The following is a 22,716-nucleotide window of genomic DNA, read 5'->3' as shown; positions in this document are numbered from 1 at the left end:
CATAGATAATATTTTTTTGACTCTGTGGCATTGTCTTTCGCCTGTCGCGTTCACGGCTGAGTTATGCATAGTTTACACGAAGCCAACATCGGCTGCAAACTGTCATTGGACTTATGATATGATATGAGAGACTTTCTGAAAAGTTTCTGCCACGCTTTGCCTCCTGTAAATTTTTAAACCAAGCCAGTGGCAGCGGCAGCGCCAGTGCGCCCGTCTATATTTCTAGCCAATGACTGGGAACTTTGCAACGACCCGACAAGTTCTCAGTGTAGGTATATCAGATTTGCCAACATAACAAACGGTTTTTTATCTGTGTGTGATTGTTCGGAAATTTTGACAGATAAATAAAAACAACTGATTGAACTGATTCTGAATTTTCTGAATTATAATATTAACAATACTATTGAAACTAGTAAAATGCCTCTGAATTTACAAGCCGTGCGCCAATATTTAACAGAACTCCGAAATTCGGGTGGCCTCCACAAGGATCAAGCTGAAAAGTAAGATAACCTCCACACATATATTTCTTTACTGAATCCTAAACCTATATATAAATACTTTTTTTAACTTTGTATAAGTTTCAATCAAAAAATTATAGATACCAAATAACTTTTAGATCGTAGTAAAGAGACCTGCAGTATTTTACAAAAGCAATTGAAGTACCCTCAAAGATCTTTAAACAAGCTACTTATGCCCGTTTTCACCAAGACATCCTAAACAGTCATATTACTAAAAGTTTCTTAAGCTAAGAGACTTCTTAAATCCACTCCCTACGTAAATTCATTTTCACCAAGCTAAGAGCTCCCTAGCAATCCGTCACCTAAATACTAGTGATGTTTTTTACCGATTCAATTTCATTCATTCATTTTGCTGTCAACATTGGCTGTTAGTCAATTGTCTATGCTTTTAAAAGTATAATATTTGTTGACATCGCCTTATTGATTACGTTTTGTTTGTAAATAAGAAACCGAAAATTGTATTTTATCCTTCCAAAAGAGAAGAAAAATAATTTAATAAAGTGCAGGAAGCAATGGCGGAAAATAGAAAAAGCGGACAATTATTTTCTTGAAACTTGACTATTTTGAAGAAATCCACCTTTGCTTTGCTCTGTTCCGGTAGGAAACGGAACTTGAAGAAGAAGTGGCAGAGCGCAATATGATTAGCAACTGATTCATTGGTGGAACAGAGTGTTGATGAGTGTAATAAAATAAATATGTTTTAATTTAAATTAAATACATATTTTCACCTAAATTACAATGGTATTATTAATCCTGGAAATCAATATTTAAGTACCTAGTAAGGAGGAAAAGGACACTTTCTTTACTTAATCTGGACCTTCGAAAAAAGTTCAAGTATCCAAGATGTTACTCCAATTTTTTTTTTGGTAAAATGCTGTCTCTCGACATCTCTCACGTAATTACGTGGTCGAATACACGATCTGTGATTAATTCTATAGCTTCAATATATCTAATTTTGAGTAGCTAGAAGTATATTTGCAAACAAAAAAACTGTCACTTAACTTTAAGAGGCCGAAATTCCACCTCCTAAATTTAGGAAGTCCCTAACGGATTTAAATGACAGTTCGTCAGTGGTGAAAACCATTCTACGCTTAGGAGATCCTTAAAATGAGTTAAAAGTTTCCTAAAATTTAGGATGTCTTGGTGAAAACGGGCATTAGTGTCTCAATAAGATAGCAGTCATTTTCTTAGTGTGTTGGCGACAAACCCTTAGAGCTGGTCAGAATTGTGGCTGTCACTGACTGCCCACAACTGTTAAGAGTGGTAGTAAGAAATACAAAGTTCAACTGTTATTAAAAAGACCTCTAGGTCATCTGAAAATAAAGTCTAAAACTGAAATATCATAATATTATGTACCATTTTATATTCCATTTAATGAAGTAAATGTATTTTTCAGATACCGCAATGTTCTTATGGAAATATTGAAAAACCCAGAAGAAGAGCTAGCAGAATGTTTAAAAGCTTTTATAGAAGCCAGTAAGTTAGAACTGATAGTATCTATTTTATTTACTTCACCACCTTTACATAATATACATAGATATTCTTAATTTGTACACAAACAAGATACAGTTACAGGTCTTATAAATACTTACACATAGATAAAGCCATCTATAGAGGTAAGAGTCATAACATGCATACAACATGTTTGGTCTTACCACAAAATCTAGACAAAAGTAAAACAGATGTAAAGCCCTGTCTAATAACTTTATGCATTTGTGATACACACTTTAAACTTGCCATTAACATTTTTTTAGGGATTGATAAGTCTGACCAAATTATTTTATTATGGCTAACTGGCCCATCACAGATGACAGAAGATAATGAAATAGTCTATAGTTGTATATAATAATAATGGAGGTAACTTATAATCTTCTTTCATCAAATTACAGTTGTGAATGAAAATGTAAGCCTGGTGATATCCCGTCAGCTGCTGACGGATGTGTCCACACACCTCGGTCTCCTGGCAGACAGTGTGTCACAGGATGTGTCACACTTTGCTCTTGATGTCATCCAGCCCAGAGTTATCTCATTTGAAGAGCAGGTAATGCTTTCACTTGCTCCAACATTAATCTGTTGCATGATTGAGATTTATATGTTTGAAATGGGACACAACTCTGCAGATAAAGAAAATATATGAGAATGGTGGATGGACTCTATGCTTCCACTACCTCACTCTTATCATAACCCTGTCAATACTCCTTCCTCCATCTACTTATGTAGTGGCTGCCTATTGTTTCTCATCTATGAGTGTTATATAGTGTATACTTACAAATTTTCTCAAACTACTAAGTAACTTGGCACAATTATGTTCGATTGCAGGTGGCCAGTATCAGACAACACCTGGCAGATATCTACGAGCGCAACCAGAACTGGAAGGAAGCCGCTAATGTCCTCGTCGGAATTCCACTTGAAACTGGACAGAAGTAAGAATAATAATATATAACCTCTTTGCTCACCACTCAGATTCTTGGTCCTATACCTATCCAAGTCTTATTCTATTTTATAATTTCCCGTAATGCTGGATAATGATGGCCTGTGGCCTTTTTTAGTTTTGCCAGCCCAAGCTTGGTTGTTCGAACATACACACAGCCCATCTAAGACTGGATATTTTTTGAATCGTCATGCTAAAGGGTCTTCATGCATTATAAACCTTCTTACAATGACGCAAGGTTTTATTTCCATCGTAATAATAAATCTGCTCGGTTCTCCGGTCTTCGTGAACAAACTTTTAGGTGGCATAGCATTGTGACTAGGCAATCCAACAATCGGAGGGAGTGTCGGATATTTTAAAATCACTTTTTCCCCCACAGACAATACTCAGTAGACTACAAGCTCGAGACCTACCTCAAGATCGCCCGCTTGTACCTAGAAGTGGACGAGCCGGTGCAGGCGGAGGCGTTCGTGAACCGCGCGTCGCTGCTGCAGGCCGAGACCGCCAGCGAGCAGCTGCAGATCTACTACAAGGTGTGCTACGCGAGGGTGCTGGATTACCGGCGGTGAGTGGGATTTTGAACTCTATTACAAGGGTAATTTTACCACAACTTGGTGCCACAATTAGGTAGGTTATCCATGTTGCTTCTGGCGCGGCAAATATAAGAACTAACCAGGAGCTGTAGATCTACTAGAAGGTGTGCTACGCGAGGGTGCTTGATTACCGGCGGTGAGTTGGATTTTGAACTGTTTTACCATAGCATAGTTGTTAGAATGAACTGCAACATAAGCATGTAGAGGGCACAAGGGTCATTTTGTTTTTTCTCTGTCGACAAAAACAATAACTAACCAGTAGGTAGCTGCAGATCTACTACAAGGTTTGCTACGCGAGGGTGCTGGATTACCGGCGGTGAGTGGGAATTTGAGCTCTGTTACTGCCACATAAGGACCATTTTGCTACACATTGATTCATGGCGGAAAAAATAAAAACTAGCCAGGAGCTGCAGATCTACTACAAGGTGTGCTACGCAAGGGTGCTGGATTACCGGCGGTGAGTGGGGTTTTGAGCTCTACAACTCTACTGAATAGCTAGCACGGGGCGCAATTAAACGTTACAAAAGTTCTCCGTCTCGCTCGCTCTTGAGGCTGCGCGATGTACCTTAGTGAGCGCGAAACAAAACTTTTGTCACCTCTTAATGGGGACTACCGTTTTTTTGCTCACCAGTTGGCGCCACTGTCGACTGAGGTCAAGAGGTACCATAGCTGTCAAACTTATCAAAGGCGACTTTATCAAATTGGCGCGAAATAAAGTTTTAAAATCTTGAATCTTATAAGCTTATTAATTATAAAATAACTATTTTATTTTTTTTTATCTTTATTAAAATCCAACAGCGATTACATTTAGTAGCTTATAGTAGTAGAATTGATTACAAAAAGTATGGCCAATGATAGGATTCACAAATAATTATTTAAGTTTTAGCCGAGGTCGGATATAAAACTAATCTTAACTAAAAGCTTAATATAAAATTATGTTTAGAAGAAAAACTACATTAGTGGATAGTGGCAGGAAAGCTGAACTTGCTAATATTACGCATAGCTAATATAAATAAATAAATATAACATTAAATGGTTTTAAAAAAAGGGTATATTTAAATATAATGTTAAATAAAATATATAAATATATACATATCAAAGTAGATTCTAACTAGATATATACAGGGTGTCCCAAAAGTCAACGTCATCCCTTAAAGGGCTGATAGGTCAGCTCATGAGAGGCCAGAATATCACAATATGACCTTAGTAAAAACTCGATAATTTTCGAGATATTGACACTTTTATAAATTTGCTGAAAATCGACACCTTGGATCAGTTTTTTGCGTGTCGCCGGTACAAAAATCCATATTGTTAGAATTTGTTTGGTGTTGCATCACCCTGTATAGCCCTGCTATTGATAGCAGTCAAAAAAAAGATCGAGTAATGCTGTATGTTTAAAAAAAACACGGTTTTCAAAGTCATAAAAGGTAATCGTATTTTTTTATAAACAACTTTGACTCTACATACTGTAAAAAAAAATTACCACGCAAACCTGGCACTTTATTTGAAAAGATTGCTCATTTAATGCAGTTTCCAAAATGGTATGAAACGTTGCTATTGTTTCAATTAACAAAAAAGTTATTGCTATTTTAGTACAAAACGACCTCGATGTAAAATTGTTTGAAGGAAATTTATCTGACTGAATTTATTAAGGGTAAGTCATGTTGGAATGAGTTAAAGTAAAATAGGTGGTGTGGCCGGGAGTGAAAAAGAGACAACGTTGTCACACTTAATAAAAAAAACGCATTTTGAGTATCTTTCTCGAAAAAAGTGGACTATCGCAACTCCACATTCCCCATAAATGTAGCGCATGGTAACGTACATTTCTGAGTAGTGCTAATGTGTGATATTGTACAAGTAAAACGCTTACACATGTACATTGTACATCCACAGTATCAAAAGAAGGAAAGGGACAGATCAGTTTGTCATTAAAATCACCTCTAATTACTTGTTATTTATTTTAAATTTATTGTTAAAAAAAACCAAACTCTCAAAATTATGATTACGACCATTAATGAGTATTATTTTTTGCTGATTATGTACTTAATATAATAATGTGATGTTATAATTTTGAGAAATAAAAATAAAAGTCAATAAATGTTTTTTTTTTTTAAATAAGGTGTAAAAAACGCAAAATATGTTTTATAAGAGTTCGGTAAGTTTTTTCTTAGCTATTTTTGCGTCATCTATGTTGCCACGGCTGACCCCACCACCTATTTTACTTTTACTCATTCCAAAATGACTTACCCTTAAGAAATTCAGTCAGATAAATTTCCATCAAACAATTTTACATCGAGGTTGTTTTGTACTAAAATAGGAATAACTTTTTTGTTAATTGAAACAATAGCAACGTTTCATACCATTTTGGAAACTGCATTAAATGAGCAATCTTTTCAAATAAAGTGCCAGGTTCGCGTTGTATATTTTTTTACAGTATGTAGAGTCAAAGTTGTTTATAAAAAAATACGATTACCTTTTATGACTTTGAAAACCGTGTTTTTTTTAACATACAGCATTACTCGATCTTTTTTTTGACTGCAATCAATAGCAGGGCTATACAGGGTGTTGCAACACCAAACAAATTCTAACAATATGGATTTTTGTACCGGCGGCACGCCAAAAACTGATCCAAGGTGTCGATTTTCAGCAAATTTATAAAAGTGTCAATATCTCGTAAATTATCGAGTTTTTACTAAGGTCATATTGTGATATTCTGGCCTCTCATGGGCTGACCTATCAGCCCTCTAAGGGATGACGTTGACTTTTGGGACACCCTGTATATATATATATATATATATATATATATATATATATATATATATATATATATAAACATAAAAATAAATAGTCTTTGTCTGGATTATACTGGCGCGAGAGTCGACTATAACTGATATCGAGTTACTATGCCGCAATGTTGTGCAGATCCGTTATGTTCGGAAAGAAAAGGAGGACAAAATGTTACCAAGTGATAAAACTGTTCTAAAACAGTGGCTTGTGAAATAATTATTATCCGACAATCTCGTGTTTGTGAAAATCATTATAACCAATTTCAGAAAGAACATAATGTAAATAAGGATTAGGCATTTAATAAATACAATAAAAATAAAATAATTACACACTGATTTAACTTTTATTTATCCGTTCCGTTTAAACACACTGCTATACAAAAAATATAACACATTAGTAATCCACACAATGAATGCTGGTTGAGTTGTTAGTTGAAACTAAATAATGGTAGTATAGTATACTAAGTATTATATTATTTGTGGGGTGTCACTACCTGCACCTGGCTCACTCGAATTGAGCCTTTGTGCATATCGCTTAAGGTCTAAACTCCACTCCTAAACTTGGACCATTTCCTACCACGCCGGTCCTCTGCAGGTTGGTGGGTTCGAAAATCTAGATGTGCAGGTTTTATCACGATGTTTTCATTCACCGTAAGAGCGATGGTATGTACACTGTACATATCTGGAGATTCATTTTTAGTGTTCACACTGCTATACAAAGTTTCTGAAGGCCACTCAATTTTGTTGTATGATGCTGTCCTCTACGTTTCCAACCAAGTTACTGTTACGGTCATAGTCTTGGTGTCTGTAAAAAGAAAAAACATAGCTGTTACCTAAGCAAACAAGCATAGGTACATTTCGTAAAAAATAAGTTTGTAAACAGTAATAAACTAACCTCTGAATTAGCTGCTCTTTGAGACCGCTTATTTTTGTGCTTCTTTTCCTTAATTCAGCTTTCAAAGCGTGCACATTCATCGACAAATCCTAACTAATATTATAAATGCGAAAGTAACTGTGTCTGTCTGTCTGTCTGTCTGTCTGTTACTCTTTCACGCCAAAACTACTGAACGGATTTGAATGAAATCTGGTATACATACGGTCTAGACTCTGGGAAAGAACATAGGCTACTTTTTATCCCGGAATTCCCACGGGAAAACTTTTTAAGGCGAAGCGAAGCGCGCGGGAACAGCTAGTAATCCATATTTGGGATAATTTCGCGAAAAGAGATCACTTTTCAACAGGGAAATCAACGAAAATATAATTTATCACGAAGCCCGCCAAACAAATTATATGAAAAGTAAAATGTCACTTGACCTCAGTCAACACCAGCGCCCCTAGCGGCAAATTCACACGCGTTAGCTCCCATTGCGCCCTGTGATAGCCGTTCAGGATGTTGCAAAAATTATACATATAGTGTAGCCCAAAATGGCTCACATAATGGGGGTCCGTAGATTGCGTTTTCAATGTTAGAAAAGGGCGCACGAACTTTTTTTCCTTACAAAATTTAAATCATTTTTAATTATCATATTATTAAGCTAACTCCCTACTCCATCATTCCAGGAAGTTCATCGAGGCGGCGCAGCGCTACAACGAGCTGTCGTACCGCAACATCATCCACGAGGACGAGCGCATGACGTGCCTGCGCAACGCGCTCATCTGCACCGTGCTCGCCTCCGCCGGTAGCTATACCTACTGTTGTGCATTCACTAATGGCCTTATCTTATGGCTTATATCTCTCAGAAAAGGATGACTCAGCTGAACGACTTTTGTTCTTACCCCCTTATTCATAAAAAAAGTTAGGTAGTTAGTCTTGAAAATATTTTTTCTTTCTTGATCTCCATTCTAAAAAGAGTCTACCGACCAAGGACTTAGTAGGTATATACATATAACACCGACAAAGTATATGGAGAAGCAAAATTCGAATTTCCCAAATAGGTAAATTTAAATTTAAATTATTAAGGCTTTAATTTTAACAATTTAATTTAATTATTACTTATAATGCATGCTGTATTCGCCTGTTATTGAAGATGCATTTATCATTTAACTACTGTATTTTTATTAAGCATGAATTCAATGTAATCTTTGTTGTCGAATCATATATAAATAAATAAATAGGTAGGTACCTAGAACGAATTCGTTGTGCAGAACGAGCCTTACAGGCTCACAGCCCCGTTCAGCTTACTATACCACTTTTGCGACACCTTATAAAACAGCGCATTTCCACCATTGTCTGATTACGAGTTGATGTTGATTTGCCCTTCTATAAACCTAACCCCTCGTCCCCAGGTCAGCAGCGCTCGCGCATGCTAGCCACGCTGTTCAAGGACGAGCGCTGCCAGCAGCTGCCGGCGTACTCCATCCTCGAGAAGATGTACCTCGACCGCATCATCCGCCGCTCCGAGCTGCACGAGTTCGAGGCGCTCATGCAGACGCATCAGAAGGTACCTACTTATTTGAAATGTTTAGAAGGTGCCTACTTTTTGTAATTTCTGCCAAGTGTTAAAATAAAACACATTGGTCGTAAATACTCTACAGCTGGAAATGGGCTAAAAAAAAACCTTCATTGGAAGGAGACCTGTGCCTCAGCAGTGAGGACGTGATGGGTTGTAATAATGAGAGGGATGGGGATATGAGAGCTATTGCCTCAATCGTCACACGAGGCAGGCGCGTTGAAGATATGGATTGGCTAGAAGGATATACCTTCTTGAAGAATGGACAACATTTCATTTTCTTTACCCTACATTTTTATAAGCTATTCGGAAAGGTTATAAAAAATTAGAGGACCCGTATTTCTTTATTTTGTATATACATGAATTTTTGCATATTATTTTTAACTTTAAAGTTAATTATTTTAAAACCGGAAGTGACATCACATATTAGGCTCAATTTTTATTTTTGTCTATTGCCTTAGTCTCGAAAAAAAACATAGATGAAACTGACAAGTGACATTTAAACTTTGTTTACATGCCAACCAACAAATGGGTCATTTTCAAATGACATTGATATTTCTGATGATACAAAGTAGGTACTTATCATGTGAAAAAATAAGCAGAAGCATTTTTTCAACTATGTAGGCGGTGGCATGCTCTGGGACATATTAAATAGAGGTAATCTTTTAATAAGTACTAACCATTTTATATGATAAATTAAAAAAATAGTCAGAAAGTGTCAGAACAGAATTTATGAAAATGACCCAAATAAACAACAACGACTCGATAAAACGTCAACGTCAATCAAAAATGAAAGTGACAGTTACTTTGTTTTTAAATCTATAGGCTTTGATCATCAAAATGCATCGCACCTGATGCATGACGTCATCAGCACTTTTTTACTATTTTATGATTTTCTCGAAAATGATACATCCAAAAAATACAAAAACATTTTTTTTGTGGCCTTGAGAGCTAAATCTCGTAATGGTTTTCGATTTATAGCAGCTTTAGTTTTTTGAAATGTTGTCCATTACCGGAGCTGCTAGCCCATTCTCAGCCTCTTTCATCTAGCACTAAATTGCTGGAGCAAAAGCGTGCGGAGACATGGGGCCTGGAAATTAACGTAGGCAAAATTGTCCATTTGGCTTCATCATGTACTTATAACAAGACGTTACCTTTTTATTTCAAACCTTTACCATTCTCCCCAGGCTTGCACAACAGACGGCACCACGATCCTCGACCGAGCGGTATTCGAACACAACCTGCTCTCAGCCAGCAAGTTGTACAACAACATCACGTTCGACGAGCTCGGCGCGCTGCTCGAGACGCCGCCCAACAAGGCCGAGCGCATCGCCAGCCAGATGATCAGCGAGGCGCGGATGAACGGATATATTGATCAGATCAACTCCATTGTTCATTTTGAAAGTGAGTTGCTTGTTGATTATTATTATAAGACATTCTTCTTCTTCTTTGGGCACCATCTCCTATCAAATGTCGGCAAATCATTATGAGAACTCATGTAGGTAGGAATTCAAGGTATCAGCTGTCCGACACCCATATTAATGTTATATGAAACCATTGAGATGTAATGTCAAATGTAAGGTGGCCACTACATCCCCATACAACATCTCACATGACATGAATATCTGACTGTAATATGAGTGTCGGATCAGTTGATACGCAAATAGGCATCTCTTTAAATATTATATCAGGGCTAAAAAAAAAACCTTTTTGCCCATCAGCCTTTTCAACCAACCACTATATTCTTAATACACACCTACCTACGTGTGAATATGAACTTATGATAACGATTACCTATCTCCGTACATGCATGCTTTAATGATTATTCATTCTGTTTGATTACTTCCAGCCCGCGAGATCCTGCCGCAGTGGGACAAGCAGATCCAGAGCCTGTGCTACCAGGTCAACAGCCTCATAGAGAAGATCGCCGCCGCCGAGCCCGACTGGATGGCCAAGCTCATGGAGGAAGAAATGATTCAGTAACCTAAAAACTATATAATAAGACTTCTTTTTAAAATAAAAAAATATGTGTATCGAAAGAAAGTTGTCTCAATCAAATCACTTTATTAAATCTCACTGAAAGTTAAATTGTACAAAAACAGAATTACAAAAGCCGTGTGATCTCTCATACGTACTCGTATTCTTTTAATATTTTTATAAACCGACAACATGCAGTGTAAACAGGAGCATACGCATGCATTCAACTAGGAAGGGAGGAGTGACGGAGTTGGACCAAGTTCAATCAAACAACATAGCGACGATTCCAATTACTATTCATTTTTATTTTCAATCATTCAATAAGGTATCACACCACAGGTGTTTATTTACAAGATAACGACTGAAATAGGAATTAATAGGTAGTTTGATGTCAACAACATTGGGTTGCTATAAATATTGCGTGCTTAGAACAAAATAATACATAGGAAGGGGACGCTAGTAACTCGTATGGTGGGAAGCGGGCCGCCGCTGCGGAACGTGAAATAAAGCGTTTTTAACGCACAACACATTGAACACTTGAAGATAGTTTGATTTCTAAATACGCTTCCCATCTAATAATAGAGCGTTATGTATTATCTACAAGAGTGGGGGAGGCGCCTAGGGCTCCAGCTCCAGGGCCAGACCGATCTTGTGGCCGCCGGCGTTGAAGTTCTGACCGTCGATGGCGGCAGACAGAGTCAGCGTCACGCCTGCAACAAAAAATATAAAGTTTTAGTGCTTAAATTTTATACAAATCATCATCCAGCTATTGGTCTTCTGTCTTTACCCGACTGCCGAAGGAGGAGGGTAATGTTTTTAGGCCCATGCCCTGCTCAGCTCTTGAATAATTTTAAGAAACGTTACGTTACTGCTGATAGGACTGCAGTCAGACAATCATCAATCATGTTTACTCTCTTCCCAACTATATGATAAGTAAAGATAACTCTTCATAAAACAAAATCATACGATCCTATGATAAGACGTAAAAGGCTAACAAAGATAACACGCGCTAATAAATGGCGAAAAGCCAACATTTATTATTGTCTTATTATTCTAAGCTGGCTTGTACTGTACCCAGGCCATAAGTGAAAGTGATAGGGTTGAATGACATATCTTCTGCGTCTTATTGATTTGTGCAGGCATGCGCCTAGTGCTTAGGTATCTATCTGATCAATATTTACGAGCTAATCTTTCATAAACATAATTGTTTACACAAACATGCTTATCAGTTACTTTTACGAACTTATTATATCATAGTTTGAGCCTACAGAGAAGTGGCGCTTCCGTAATACATACTTTCATCATTACATTACACTTAAACTTGAAGAGAACCCCCCCTTTTACACATTGATAATGATAAGTGATAGGTGCTGAGCAGAGATATGTCAATACTTGTCTAAGGTGCTGAGTAAAATGACTTTGTAAATATTATAAAACATGCCTAACAACTTATGGCAATAGTAGGCCCGCAGTATACTCTTGCCAACAGCTGTAGAAGATAACTATACTGTTTGAATAGGCCTTCAACGAATGTATCCACAATACCTTGGCGCAGCTTCTGCTGGTATCCGAGCCCGATGAGCGACTTGTTGTTGATCTTGGCGTGCAGCGACGCGTCCGAGTCCAGCAGGAACTTGCTGCCGACGCCGAACAGCGTGTCCGACGAGCCCGCGGACCACTTCATGCTCACTCCGCACTCCAGCTTGTCCGACACCTTCTGGTAGATGGAGCCGCCGAAGTCCTTGCCGTTGTCACTGATGGGATATGGGATGGTTTAAGCTTTAGAACTTGTGTAATAATAAAATCGAATGACATCGCAAAAACGTTACAGTTTGCATTTGTTTCATAAGGTCCTTAGCTTTTTCTTATTAGATAGATAGAATAATATTATTCATGAGAATCTCTTGTGTGTTAAGTTCCTGAGACGCCAATCCTAAAATGAGGCCAAAATATCTGCAGTTTATTAAGGTCAATGTCGAAGCTACAGGAATAATCCATAGTGTCTTAAAACAATAGGATGTAAAATATAAAGGTCATTGGGAGTAGCTCACAGGATGAAACTGGTTTTAGTTAGCTACACAATCTTTTAGAGTAGTATTATGTAAGAAATATGAACTGTAAATTGAACCAGTTATGAGCAGTTATGTAGCATGTGAGACTTACACGTTGGTGTGCAGAGCGAAGTCCTTGGACTGGTAGCCGAGGGCAAAGTTGTTCTTGCTGAACTTGGTCTTCTGTGTGTCGAACTGTGTGAAGACACCGGCCAACCATCCCTGGTGGTGGAGGACGGCGGCGGCATCGACGATGGGGCCGTTCAGGTCCAGGTCAGCATTCACATTGAAGGCAGCCAAGTCAGTCACGTAGGATGACTTCAGCTTACCAGTTTTGCTCCTGGAAATAGTTAAGGATAAGTATGTAAGGCAGTTTTGTGGATGTGATTATAATATTTTGAGGCACTATTTAAATGAAACTTTTTTTATTGTAACAAAGTTACATCAGCTTACCCGGTCTGAGGTGCGAAGGTTCCCTCGAGGGTGACCTTAAGGCCGACAGCGATCTTGTCAGCCAGGGTGATGTCTGTGGCCAGGGTGTTGTCTGTGTTCCATTTCTCTGTGAATGTCAGACCGTAGTCTTTGACGGCGTATTTGGACTGGAGACTTCCGAAAACCTGTAAAAATATAACAAAATGAAATTAGGCAAAATTTACTGAGAAGAGATCATGCCAGAATAATAAAAGATATACTTATTATAATAAAACTATGATGAAGCATACTTTTCCGCTCTCCTGGTTGTTGACAATTCCACTGCTGAATTCCACTCCATTTTCGCTCTTGGTCTTTAAGTCGAGCTTGATGAGCCCGAAGTGGTAGCCCTTGCTGAAGACATCATTGGCCTTCTTTCCAAGGTCAGCGTAGAATGGAGGAGCCATACCCTAAAACATTGTATTTATAAATTATCATTTATCCTAAAATGTATGTGTGGAGCATAAGTCACATGATAGTAAGTTTGTACAGTACTGTAATCATCTGTTCAAGACACAATTAACTCTGCCAGATGTGTCAGGGTCAAAAACTATTTGCAAATATAGGTTTCGCTAGTTCCTATGAATGAATTTCATGTTATTTGAATAATGGTATTACATAACATGGCAATTTTAAGACAACCATAGAAATTTATGATTTTGTTTAGATTATAAATTAGCGCTACAGTGTTAGAAACGTCACTATAGTAATCGTGAACTTGACCTTTGAAGAACCGTTACCGAAAATGATATCAAGGTTCAATCACATCACATGAAGCGAGCAACCTTCAATGAAGCCTCAGAACATAAGACAAATTGATTGGATCACAAAATGAGGTATAATTGATCAATATGTGGTTCACAGTAAAACATTAACAATAGTTGTGGAGTAATCGTTATAAAATTAAAGTATAGGCGACAAGAATATAATAATGACGTCGATATTTCCATAGAACCGGCTGAAAATTTAATGTAACCTAAAACTCTCTTGTGCATTAAAATCACCATAACTCATTAGAACTACAATAAATCTTATTGTAAACTTACTGTATTCGTTATTTATATCACAAATTAAACTAAATATGTAGATCTAAGCAAGATCTAGGATGAAATTGTCGGAAATCTCGCGACCGCAGCACACCACACGACAATTTATTAATTCTAGAAAGTTTCGCTAGAGGGCGCAAGAAAACTGAAATGGAAGTGAACCGGAAATTGAGATATTGATAAAACAAATCAAGTACTTATTGATTGAAATTAAATAAATACACACCAAAAGTATTATTTTTAAATTATTTAAAAATTCAAAATATTTAATATTTTTGCCATGATTTCAACTAAAATTCATTAAATTATAAATTCGCGCCATTTTTCACATATAGCCTTTTCCTGCTATAGACAAGATAAAAAGTATCATAAACAAAATAAAGTTGCCCAACACCCGGCCAACGTTGCAAACGTTGTATCATTTTAAAGTGACCGTAATCAATCAGAAACTGAGAAAATTAATTTAAAGCTGCATACAGACCGGCCAAACGAACGCCAACGAATGGGTTTCGTTGACCTACGTTGCTGCAATCTGCCCTGTATTATGTATGATAAATATCCATCGTTAGGTGTTCGAATTTGTATATGACTTTAATATGACTTCAACAGCAACGGGGAATCACCGACCGAAGGACTAGGGACTCACGTCATGCTACTCCAAGCTCCGGTGCCGTGCCGATGCCGTGCCGGGTCCGACTGCGCCGAGCACTAAACTATATTACCTACGATAGTTACTTACTTTGTGCCAAGCGCCGCCGCCGCCGTAGCTACAACGTTAGCTGTGGCTCGGCCATCACCAAGGAACGGGTTCCGCTCATCTCGCATAATCTTTATTGACCAAAACTCATTTCGCATAACTCGTATGGTCTAAACTTTTTTGGCCGAACCATCACTTTGCCAAGACTTATGTGGCATAAGGCTCGTTTCGTCTAAAACTCTTTAGGCACAATCTTTAAACACCTAAGTTTCGTTTGCTCAAATTTATGTTCGTCTATACCTATGTATAATCTTGTTTCTCGTAATGTTATCTTAATAAATAATATATTAAGTACGTAGTAAATGTACAAATTGTGGTATTTTTCTCCTACATCCCGAAAATCACGATATTGTATGATCAAAAAATCGAAAGTTAACGACCAATATAATTATTACAAACCCCATGAGATCGAAACCTAAAAATAGGTGCGACGACGAGCAAAGCGAGGAGGAGCGTGTTAGGTGCACATGTTCATCAAAACCAAAGCGGAGCGTTTTCCAAACAGCGGAAACAATACAAGGCACCAGTTTGCGCTATGTAGGGAGACGCTCCGTCAAAGTTAAAGCCCAACGAATATTATTACTTTGTATAAACCTAATAAACCTATGCCATAGCATTATTAGGCTATTCAAGATTTGGCCATACCATTATTAGGCTAAACAATGTTATGCGAAATAACTTTTTACTAAACGAGATTTATGCCATACGATTTTCGGCGTAACGAGACTTTGACCAAACGTTACTATGCAATACGAGATTAGGCAAATAAATCTTATGCCATAAAAGGTAGAACCCCAAGGAACAGAATTAAGGTAAGTACTTCATTAATACATAAGTTTATTTATGGCAATCGTTCCTTGCTCGGACCCGAATACCCGACACGTAATAAATTCTAGGTAACTAACTACATAGTTAAATAAAAAAGGAAAATCATAACAAACCCACTGGTTGATTGGAGCTCTGTGTCGTCGACGATGAAGAAAAAAGATCGGCTTCTTCGTTTGACGACATCCTGTCTGATGAGCGACTGGCAGCACTGTCTGTTTCAACAGCTACGTCTTTTGATGATTTTTTTATGTCAACAACTGGTTTTTCGCTCTCATCTCGCACCGAATCGTAAATAGAACTTATGAGTGATTTACTAGGAACGGAGGTGGCAGCATCAGCAGTGGTCTTTACTTCAGGGTCAGTGGTTAGCCCAAAATGTTTAATTGGTTTTGAAGCTCCCTTCGCACCCACGGGTGTTGGCTGAGAATCGGACTGACTTGGTTTTAAATTACTACCATCACAACTGAAAACTGATCTTGCGAAAGATTTTTCCTCTTTTATTGGTCCAGTTTCGGGAATGAAAACAACGGTTTGCTTTTTCTCTTCAGTTTTATCAGGCTCAGTATACGAATAGCCAAATAGAGGTGTGTCTTGCCTCTGGCCTTTGTAACCATTTCTGTGATCGGTAGGAGATGCACCAAATAGTGATGCAGTAGGTTCATTTATGCTTTTCGAAGGTTCTATACAAGATGTTCCAAATATAGTGTCTTTTTTTGCCCTGTTCGAGTCAGTTGAACTAAATACTGGTGGAATACCTGATGATCTGTCGTGGTAAGGCTTATCTTCTTTCGTACTTTTACTGGGTGCAGATAGAGAAGTTACGCCAAATGGCGATGGATAATCTCTGGAATATGTTTTTTCTTTACGTTCATATGTTGATTGTGGTCTAGTGAGAGATGAAAATAAATGTTCCTTTTGTCTATCTTGGTGTACGCCAGTTTTAGACGGGTTAAATATTGATGAATATCGCCGTAGGTCTGTGTTATCGGTTTTGCTAGCTAAGGCATCATTCTTGTGCGGGGAGTGGAATCTTTGAGAGTTCAGGGGTGGATCTTTCCCGTAGTACGTGGCTGAAGCGGTCTTTTGACATTTAGTGGCACTCACTGCAGCACTGGATCCTGGCTGTGAGTATACCGAGACACCATCCTTAGAATCACTAGCATCAAAACCGAAGATTCGTTTATGACGTAGTTCTTTCTCGTCTGCACTATAATGCCCATCAAATAATTTATTATTATGTTTTGTTTCATCAGACTCGTGGCCATATCTCCATATCCAGGTGGAACTATCTCGCGCTAAACTGGATATAGATTTATCCGCGCTGCTGCCGCTGGCGACGTCTTTATCTGACTCGAGCTTTGGAAACGCGATGATTTTATACACATTCTGGTTTTTAGATACAAGGGAATCTAAAAGTATATTCTTGCCGCCTTTATCGTCTTTAGTAGTTTCACTGGGAGATCCACTCTTGCCTCCTCCCATAATTACCTATTTCCGTTTCCTCATTAAAATAACAAGGGTCACTTCCCTACATTTCACTTACCTACCGGCTAACTGGTAGGTAGGTGTTAAATATGTGGGTACCTACCAACCTAAATATTATATACATATAAGTAATTTAAAGTTTAATTTATGTTTGATGATAATATCCCAAATATAAACATTAAATAATTTTGTTTACTGACGGCGACGGATGTAAACATAAGATCTCACATAGATTATTAAACTATAGGTATACCGAAAGAAATAAAACCTTAGAACATTGAATTTGGTAAAGAATCATTATTCATTCAATGCGCGGGTGTCCAGTTGTCCACCTTCCACGTGTTTTGGGAATGTTTCTGTCGCTATGTATCGGCCACTCGCACCTCCCACTTGATCTGATGAGAACGGTGGTTGTTCCCATAGTTAAAAATAAAACAGGGGACGTGGCGGACAAGGGCAACTATCGGCCCATCTCACTGGCGACTATTGTAGCGAAGGTGCTCGACAGCCTGCTGGACTCTGTGCTGGGGGGATATCTAAATCTACACGACGCACAATTTGGGTTTAGACCTGGTCTCTCCACAGAAAGTGCTATCCTTAGCCTGAAGCACACGGTCCAGTACTACACAAAAAGACAAACACCAGTATATGCTGCGTTTCTAGATCTTTCGAAAGCCTTCGATCTTGTGTCTTACGATGTGCTTTGGGCTAAACTCCGGGAGAGGCAGGTGCCGGCAGAGCTGCTGCGCATCTTTCAGTTTTGGTACCTGAATCAGGTAAACAATGTGAGATGGGCCGGTAAGTGTTCTTCATCGTACAGGTTGGAGTGCGGGGTGAGGCAGGGGGGGGATCACCTCTCCCAAGCTCTTCAATCTGTGCATAAATGATCTGATTGTGGGGCTCAGCAGCAAGAGGATCGGTTGTCGCATTGACGATGTTGGTATTAACAATATCAGCTATGCTGATGATATGGTGCTGCTGAGCCCTACAGTCAGAGCGCTGAGGGAACTTCTCCGTGCGTGTGAATCGTATGCTCTGTCTCACGACCTGGTATACAATGCCAAGAAGAGCGAGTGCATGGTGTTTGGAGCCGTCGGCACCTGCCTTGATAGTGTGTCCGCTATTACCCTCAATGGTGCACAGTTGAAGCGGGTACATGAGTTCAAGTACCTCGGACACCTTGTGACTGACGACCTCAAGGACCATGCTGACGTTGAAAGGGAACGCAGGGCGCTGGCCATCAGATGCAACATGCTGGCTCGCAGGTTTGCTCGTTGTAGCAAGGAAGTCAAAATTTCGCTTTTTAAAGCATACTGCCAAGTATTCTACACGAGCAGCCTGTGGACCAGTGTCACGCAGAAGATGATGAGCGCCCTGCGAGTCCAATATAATAATGGCTTCAGGATGCTGATGGGACTGCCCCGCTTCTGCAGTTCGCTTTCGCACTGATGACTTTTATGCCATTATGCGAAAGAGGGCGGCCTCATTGCTCTGCAGGGTGCGGGCCAGCTCCAACTCCATTCTGAGGACAATAGGCGGGAGGTACGACTCGCCCATCATGTGCCATCTGGCTGGGGTATTGGTCAAACACAGATAGTCATTTACCAATACCCTGGTTGTAGTTGTAATTTTTATAAATTGTTTATATTATAAGTTGTACCTGTAAATGTGTGTAGAATTAGGATACTAACATAGAATAAGAACATTGTTACTAACACATTGGGCCTAAGTTGTCAATTTAAATAAAATAAATTAAATTATTATGTACAAAAGTACCTAAGTAAGTACATCCATCCTATAACTATACCAATAGCTATAGTTATAGGCTATAAGTAAGTACCTACCTATACCGTGATCCTGAAAACACAGGAATGGCGTTCACTGCTTTCATATGGCTTCTATGACCGTGGTATACCTACCGATAACTACGATATTTGTATCAAATGAATGCAATCTTACATAGGATCCGCCGCCCACGAGTCTGGTGAGTTTCTTGGATATCTGGCAGGACCAGGGGCAGTGGTCGTGGTCCTCTGCTGGGCACGGGATGCGCTGCGCAGTCTCGTCGTCGCGGCATATCGTCATCTCACCATAACTGCCGTCCTAGGTACAGGTGTGGTGAAAGTAACAACTAAGTAACTGACAATAAGGACAGTAGATAAATGCTGTGTATTTATAAACGTCTGACTTATGTAGTTATCAATCAGCTATCTACAGTAGCTAGGGTTAATTACCTTACATAAGGTTCGATTCCCGCGTCGTACTTTAAAGTTTTTAAGATAGGGTAATATGTATAATTATTATGTTAGTAATGCCTTATACATATACTTGGCAATTAAGTAAGTATGCACTATGCATGCAAGTCTTGAGCAGTGCATGCTTTATCGGGGTTTAGACTTAAATTGTTACGAGGCATATTGTTTTCTTTCCTACGTAAATTTGTAAGTAAGTATAGCTTCATTATGTTTGTAGAAACAGTGAAATGCCTTTAAGTAATAAATAGGAACTTACTGTTTTAACGCACTGCACTCGTTCCTTCACGATAGCGGCTTGCACAAGGGGTGGATCAAAATATTTCTTAATAACATCACGAATACGAAATAGTTCATCATAAAAGCTCATAATTAAATAAAAACATTAAATTATAAATTCTTTTAAAACCGTGACTTTAGTTTGCGTCTAGATTTCACGAAAATTTTGTAAAAATGAAATCTACTTGGCTCGGCGTAAAGTACTTATGCGAAAAGTTCCCATCAACTTACCGATACGAGACCCTAATAAGGTACGAGTATAAAGTACGAGTTTTCGAGTGGGACCTCCATCAGGCAAACGCACTGCGCCATTCCATGACTGTATTCATCTTTCCGAGAAAATTAATCTATCAGTGCCTTATAATCTTCCTAGAAAACCAATCAATAAAATCTTTCATATTAGTACTTGTAAAACAAATACTGGTTTGCACGCTCAGAATTTGCCAGGAGTACAACGAAATTAGTACTAAGCTTCTGAATATAGATATCTTTAGTGACAGTCTACCGAAGTTCCAAAGTGGAATACTGCAACTATTTTCAGTTTAAGTTAAGTATAACTATAGTATGATATTAGTACCTAATTTAAAATAACGGATTTGCAATATTTGTTCACATTTAAATTTGAATTCTATTATTAAGTTAACACTTTAATTTTGTTATAAAATTTTAATTTTATTAATTATTAATTTTTAAGGTTTGTTGATTTTAAAATGTTGTATACGCCTGTAATTGGCATATCGTATTAGATTGTAAGACCTTCTTTCAATGTATATTTTAAAATTGTAATAATATGTATGCTGTTGGTGTATCTTTAATAAATAAATAAATAAATAAATGACGACCGAATGGTGTAGTGGTTAGCAGGGGCGTATTTACCCTAGGGCTAAAAGGGCTACAGCCCGGGGCGGCAGGCGGCGAAGGGCGGCCCAGGGGCGGCCGGCAGGCCGCCTTTGGGCTATAGGTTGGAGGATTTAAAAAGTACAGAACAATATTTTAGGACGTAAGCCTAGAACGGCCCTGAGCCATCTTTCCACATGTTGATTTCATGTCTTAAGAAATTTGATTTAAAGTATGAAAGCCGGCCTTTGTTCTTTTCTGAACTGGTGGAATAGTCTATTTTTTTTCCGCCTCAGTATTTTATTAAAGGAAATCTAAAGAAAAAAAATTGCCCAGTTTTCTTTTTGTTCGGAAGATATCATTATCTACGCAATTCTATCACCACAATGTTTTTATACATATGTATGTCCGTAGGTGCTCTACACTGACTGCTATAATAGGCAGGCTCTGGGGCGGCGAAGTAGTGGAACAGAAGGGGAATAGAATATTTTTATCCAATTTGGGGTACATACACTTTCTCACTCCAAAAGTGTTATCCTACAGATCTCGCGGATGATTTAATGGACGAATGCAACTTACTAAAGATTTTTTTGTTGTCTCAGGGATATAAAACAATTATAAGAGAACTAAACTAATTAATTAAGAAAAATGATTTTAAAGAGGCATTTCTTTATATCGAAATTGTGATGCGTATATTTCTTAGTGCAGTGTCGGATTTACCAATAGGCCAAGCAGGCCAGTGCCTAGACCGGCAGATTTAGAGGGGCGAATTTAGAAAAAACTAATTTACACATGGTTTTAAAATAAATGTATGTGTACACAATCCACGCACTGTAATGTAATAAGTATAACTACAAATACGGCTGCTGAATCATGCTCAGAAGTTTTCGCTTTTTCTTGCTTCTACAGGAAATTTACGTATTTTTTTGTAAATTCGACAAAACGCTGGCTTAAATGACTGAAAATTGGGAAATGAAAAACCATGTATAGAGTGAATTTGAGACGTTGGTCAGTCAGAAAAGAAATATGTAATCGTTTAAGAGATTCATGGCACGCAGTTATTCAGACTTTAAAATCAATCAAAGATGATATTTACTGAAAAGCCGGTAACACGACAAGAAGCGGCGGGAATACTTTCGAATTTAGAGAAACTGGAAACGGCGGTAAAGGTAGTTGTTTGGAATTTAGTCATAATTATGTACTAAATCAGTGATTTTATTATACATATATTTTTTTGGACCAAAAATTTAGGGGGAGGACACTTGATCTACAAAAAATTTGCACTTTGAAGCTTAATATTTCGTAAACCAATTACTGAATGAAAAAATGGTTTGAGCAAACCTTTAAGATTTTTGAAAAACCTATTAAACGATACCCCGCTTGATATCTTAACCCGTTTCTGAGAAAAAGGGTGGTGACAGACACAGGGCCGGATTTAGGGGAGGGCAACCGGGGCAACCGCCCCGGGGCCTCCACAAAAGAGGGGCCCCCACAATAGAGACTTCGAAAAAAAAGGACTATATGTACTTACCTCATTTTTTGGCCCCTCTTTTGTGGAGGCCTGGAACTAGTTAACACTAGACAAAAAAAAGCTGTTGTCGCTTTTAGAAATCTTCTTTCGCTGTTTTACATTGCTAGTGTGAGGTTTCTTTCTTTTTCTTGTAACCTTCAAAAGCATCAACAAGATGGATGCTTAAAATCCGCACGGTGTAGCAGAGGCATTGGTAAAAGTTTATCAGGATGATTTAGAACCTAATCTTGTTAATGAGTTGGTTCAATTTGTATATTTGATCGACTCATACAAAAAGGACTATGGAAAAGACCAATCTCCGGAACTATTTTACTACCAAATTCTAGAAGATCAAAATTTCAGAGCTGAGAGTGTATTTAGTTTTGATGATATCAATTTGCACAGGACATCGCTTATTTTCAAAAATGAAAATTATAAAAAATAC

General features: G+C 38.2%; 2 protein-coding genes across 3 annotated transcripts; one reads left to right on the top strand and one right to left on the bottom strand.

The window, feature by feature from the left end:
• The first annotated feature begins 323 nt into the window (after nucleotides 1–323).
• Nucleotides 324–10,817, top strand: LOC125488473 (COP9 signalosome complex subunit 4-like). Its single transcript, XM_011562147.3, has 9 exons — nucleotides 324–500; nucleotides 1,915–1,994; nucleotides 2,408–2,559; nucleotides 2,838–2,941; nucleotides 3,329–3,514; nucleotides 7,889–8,007; nucleotides 8,615–8,769; nucleotides 9,966–10,182; nucleotides 10,628–10,817. Exons 1-9 carry the CDS (start codon nucleotides 418–420, stop codon nucleotides 10,759–10,761), a joined length of 1,230 nt encoding a protein of 409 aa, XP_011560449.1. The 5' UTR covers nucleotides 324–417; the 3' UTR covers nucleotides 10,762–10,817.
• A 217-nt stretch (nucleotides 10,818–11,034) lies between these two features.
• LOC105390784 (voltage-dependent anion-selective channel) lies at nucleotides 11,035–20,094 on the bottom strand. 2 transcript variants are annotated; one of them, XM_048623512.1, is made up of 7 exons: nucleotides 19,905–20,094; nucleotides 19,353–19,496; nucleotides 13,529–13,687; nucleotides 13,260–13,423; nucleotides 12,919–13,146; nucleotides 12,301–12,509; nucleotides 11,035–11,465 (listed from the first exon to the last, which is right to left on the bottom strand). In XM_048623512.1, the coding sequence occupies exons 1-7, from the start codon at nucleotides 20,013–20,015 to the stop codon at nucleotides 11,374–11,376; spliced, it is 1,107 nt and encodes a 368-aa protein (XP_048479469.1). In that variant the 5' UTR covers nucleotides 20,016–20,094; the 3' UTR covers nucleotides 11,035–11,373. The 2 variants fall into 2 exon arrangements, with proteins under 2 accessions (XP_048479469.1, XP_011560445.1); XM_011562143.3 differs by lacking the exons at nucleotides 19,353–19,496; nucleotides 19,905–20,094 and adding an exon at nucleotides 14,324–14,482.
• Between the last annotated feature and the right edge of the window lie 2,622 nt (nucleotides 20,095–22,716).

The sequence above is a fragment of the Plutella xylostella genome, chromosome 3 (genome assembly GCF_932276165.1).
Source record: "Plutella xylostella chromosome 3, ilPluXylo3.1, whole genome shotgun sequence".
In the NCBI taxonomy this organism is placed as follows: Eukaryota; Metazoa; Arthropoda; class Insecta; order Lepidoptera; family Plutellidae; genus Plutella; species Plutella xylostella.
The sequence above is the reverse complement of the archived record's forward strand: the minus strand, read 5'-3'. Positions and strand labels throughout refer to the sequence as shown.

Excerpts from the sequence above, each read along its gene's own strand:
- LOC105390784 (XM_048623512.1), bottom strand. The coding sequence starts at position 20,015 with ATGAGCTTTTATGATGAACTATTTCGTATTCGTGATGTTATTAAGAAA. Across the intron at positions 12,510-12,918 it reads TTCGCTCTGCACACCAACGT|TGACAACGGCAAGGACTTCG; the intron begins GTAAGTCTCACA and ends ATATCCCATCAG. Across the intron at positions 11,466-12,300 it reads CCAGCAGAAGCTGCGCCAAG|GCGTGACGCTGACTCTGTCT; the intron begins GTATTGTGGATA and ends TTTTTGTTGCAG.
- LOC125488473 (XM_011562147.3), top strand. The coding sequence starts at position 418 with ATGCCTCTGAATTTACAAGCCGTGCGCCAATATTTAACAGAACTCCGA. Across the intron at positions 501-1,914 it reads CACAAGGATCAAGCTGAAAA|ATACCGCAATGTTCTTATGG; the intron begins GTAAGATAACCT and ends TGTATTTTTCAG. Across the intron at positions 2,942-3,328 it reads CCACTTGAAACTGGACAGAA|ACAATACTCAGTAGACTACA; the intron begins GTAAGAATAATA and ends TTTCCCCCACAG.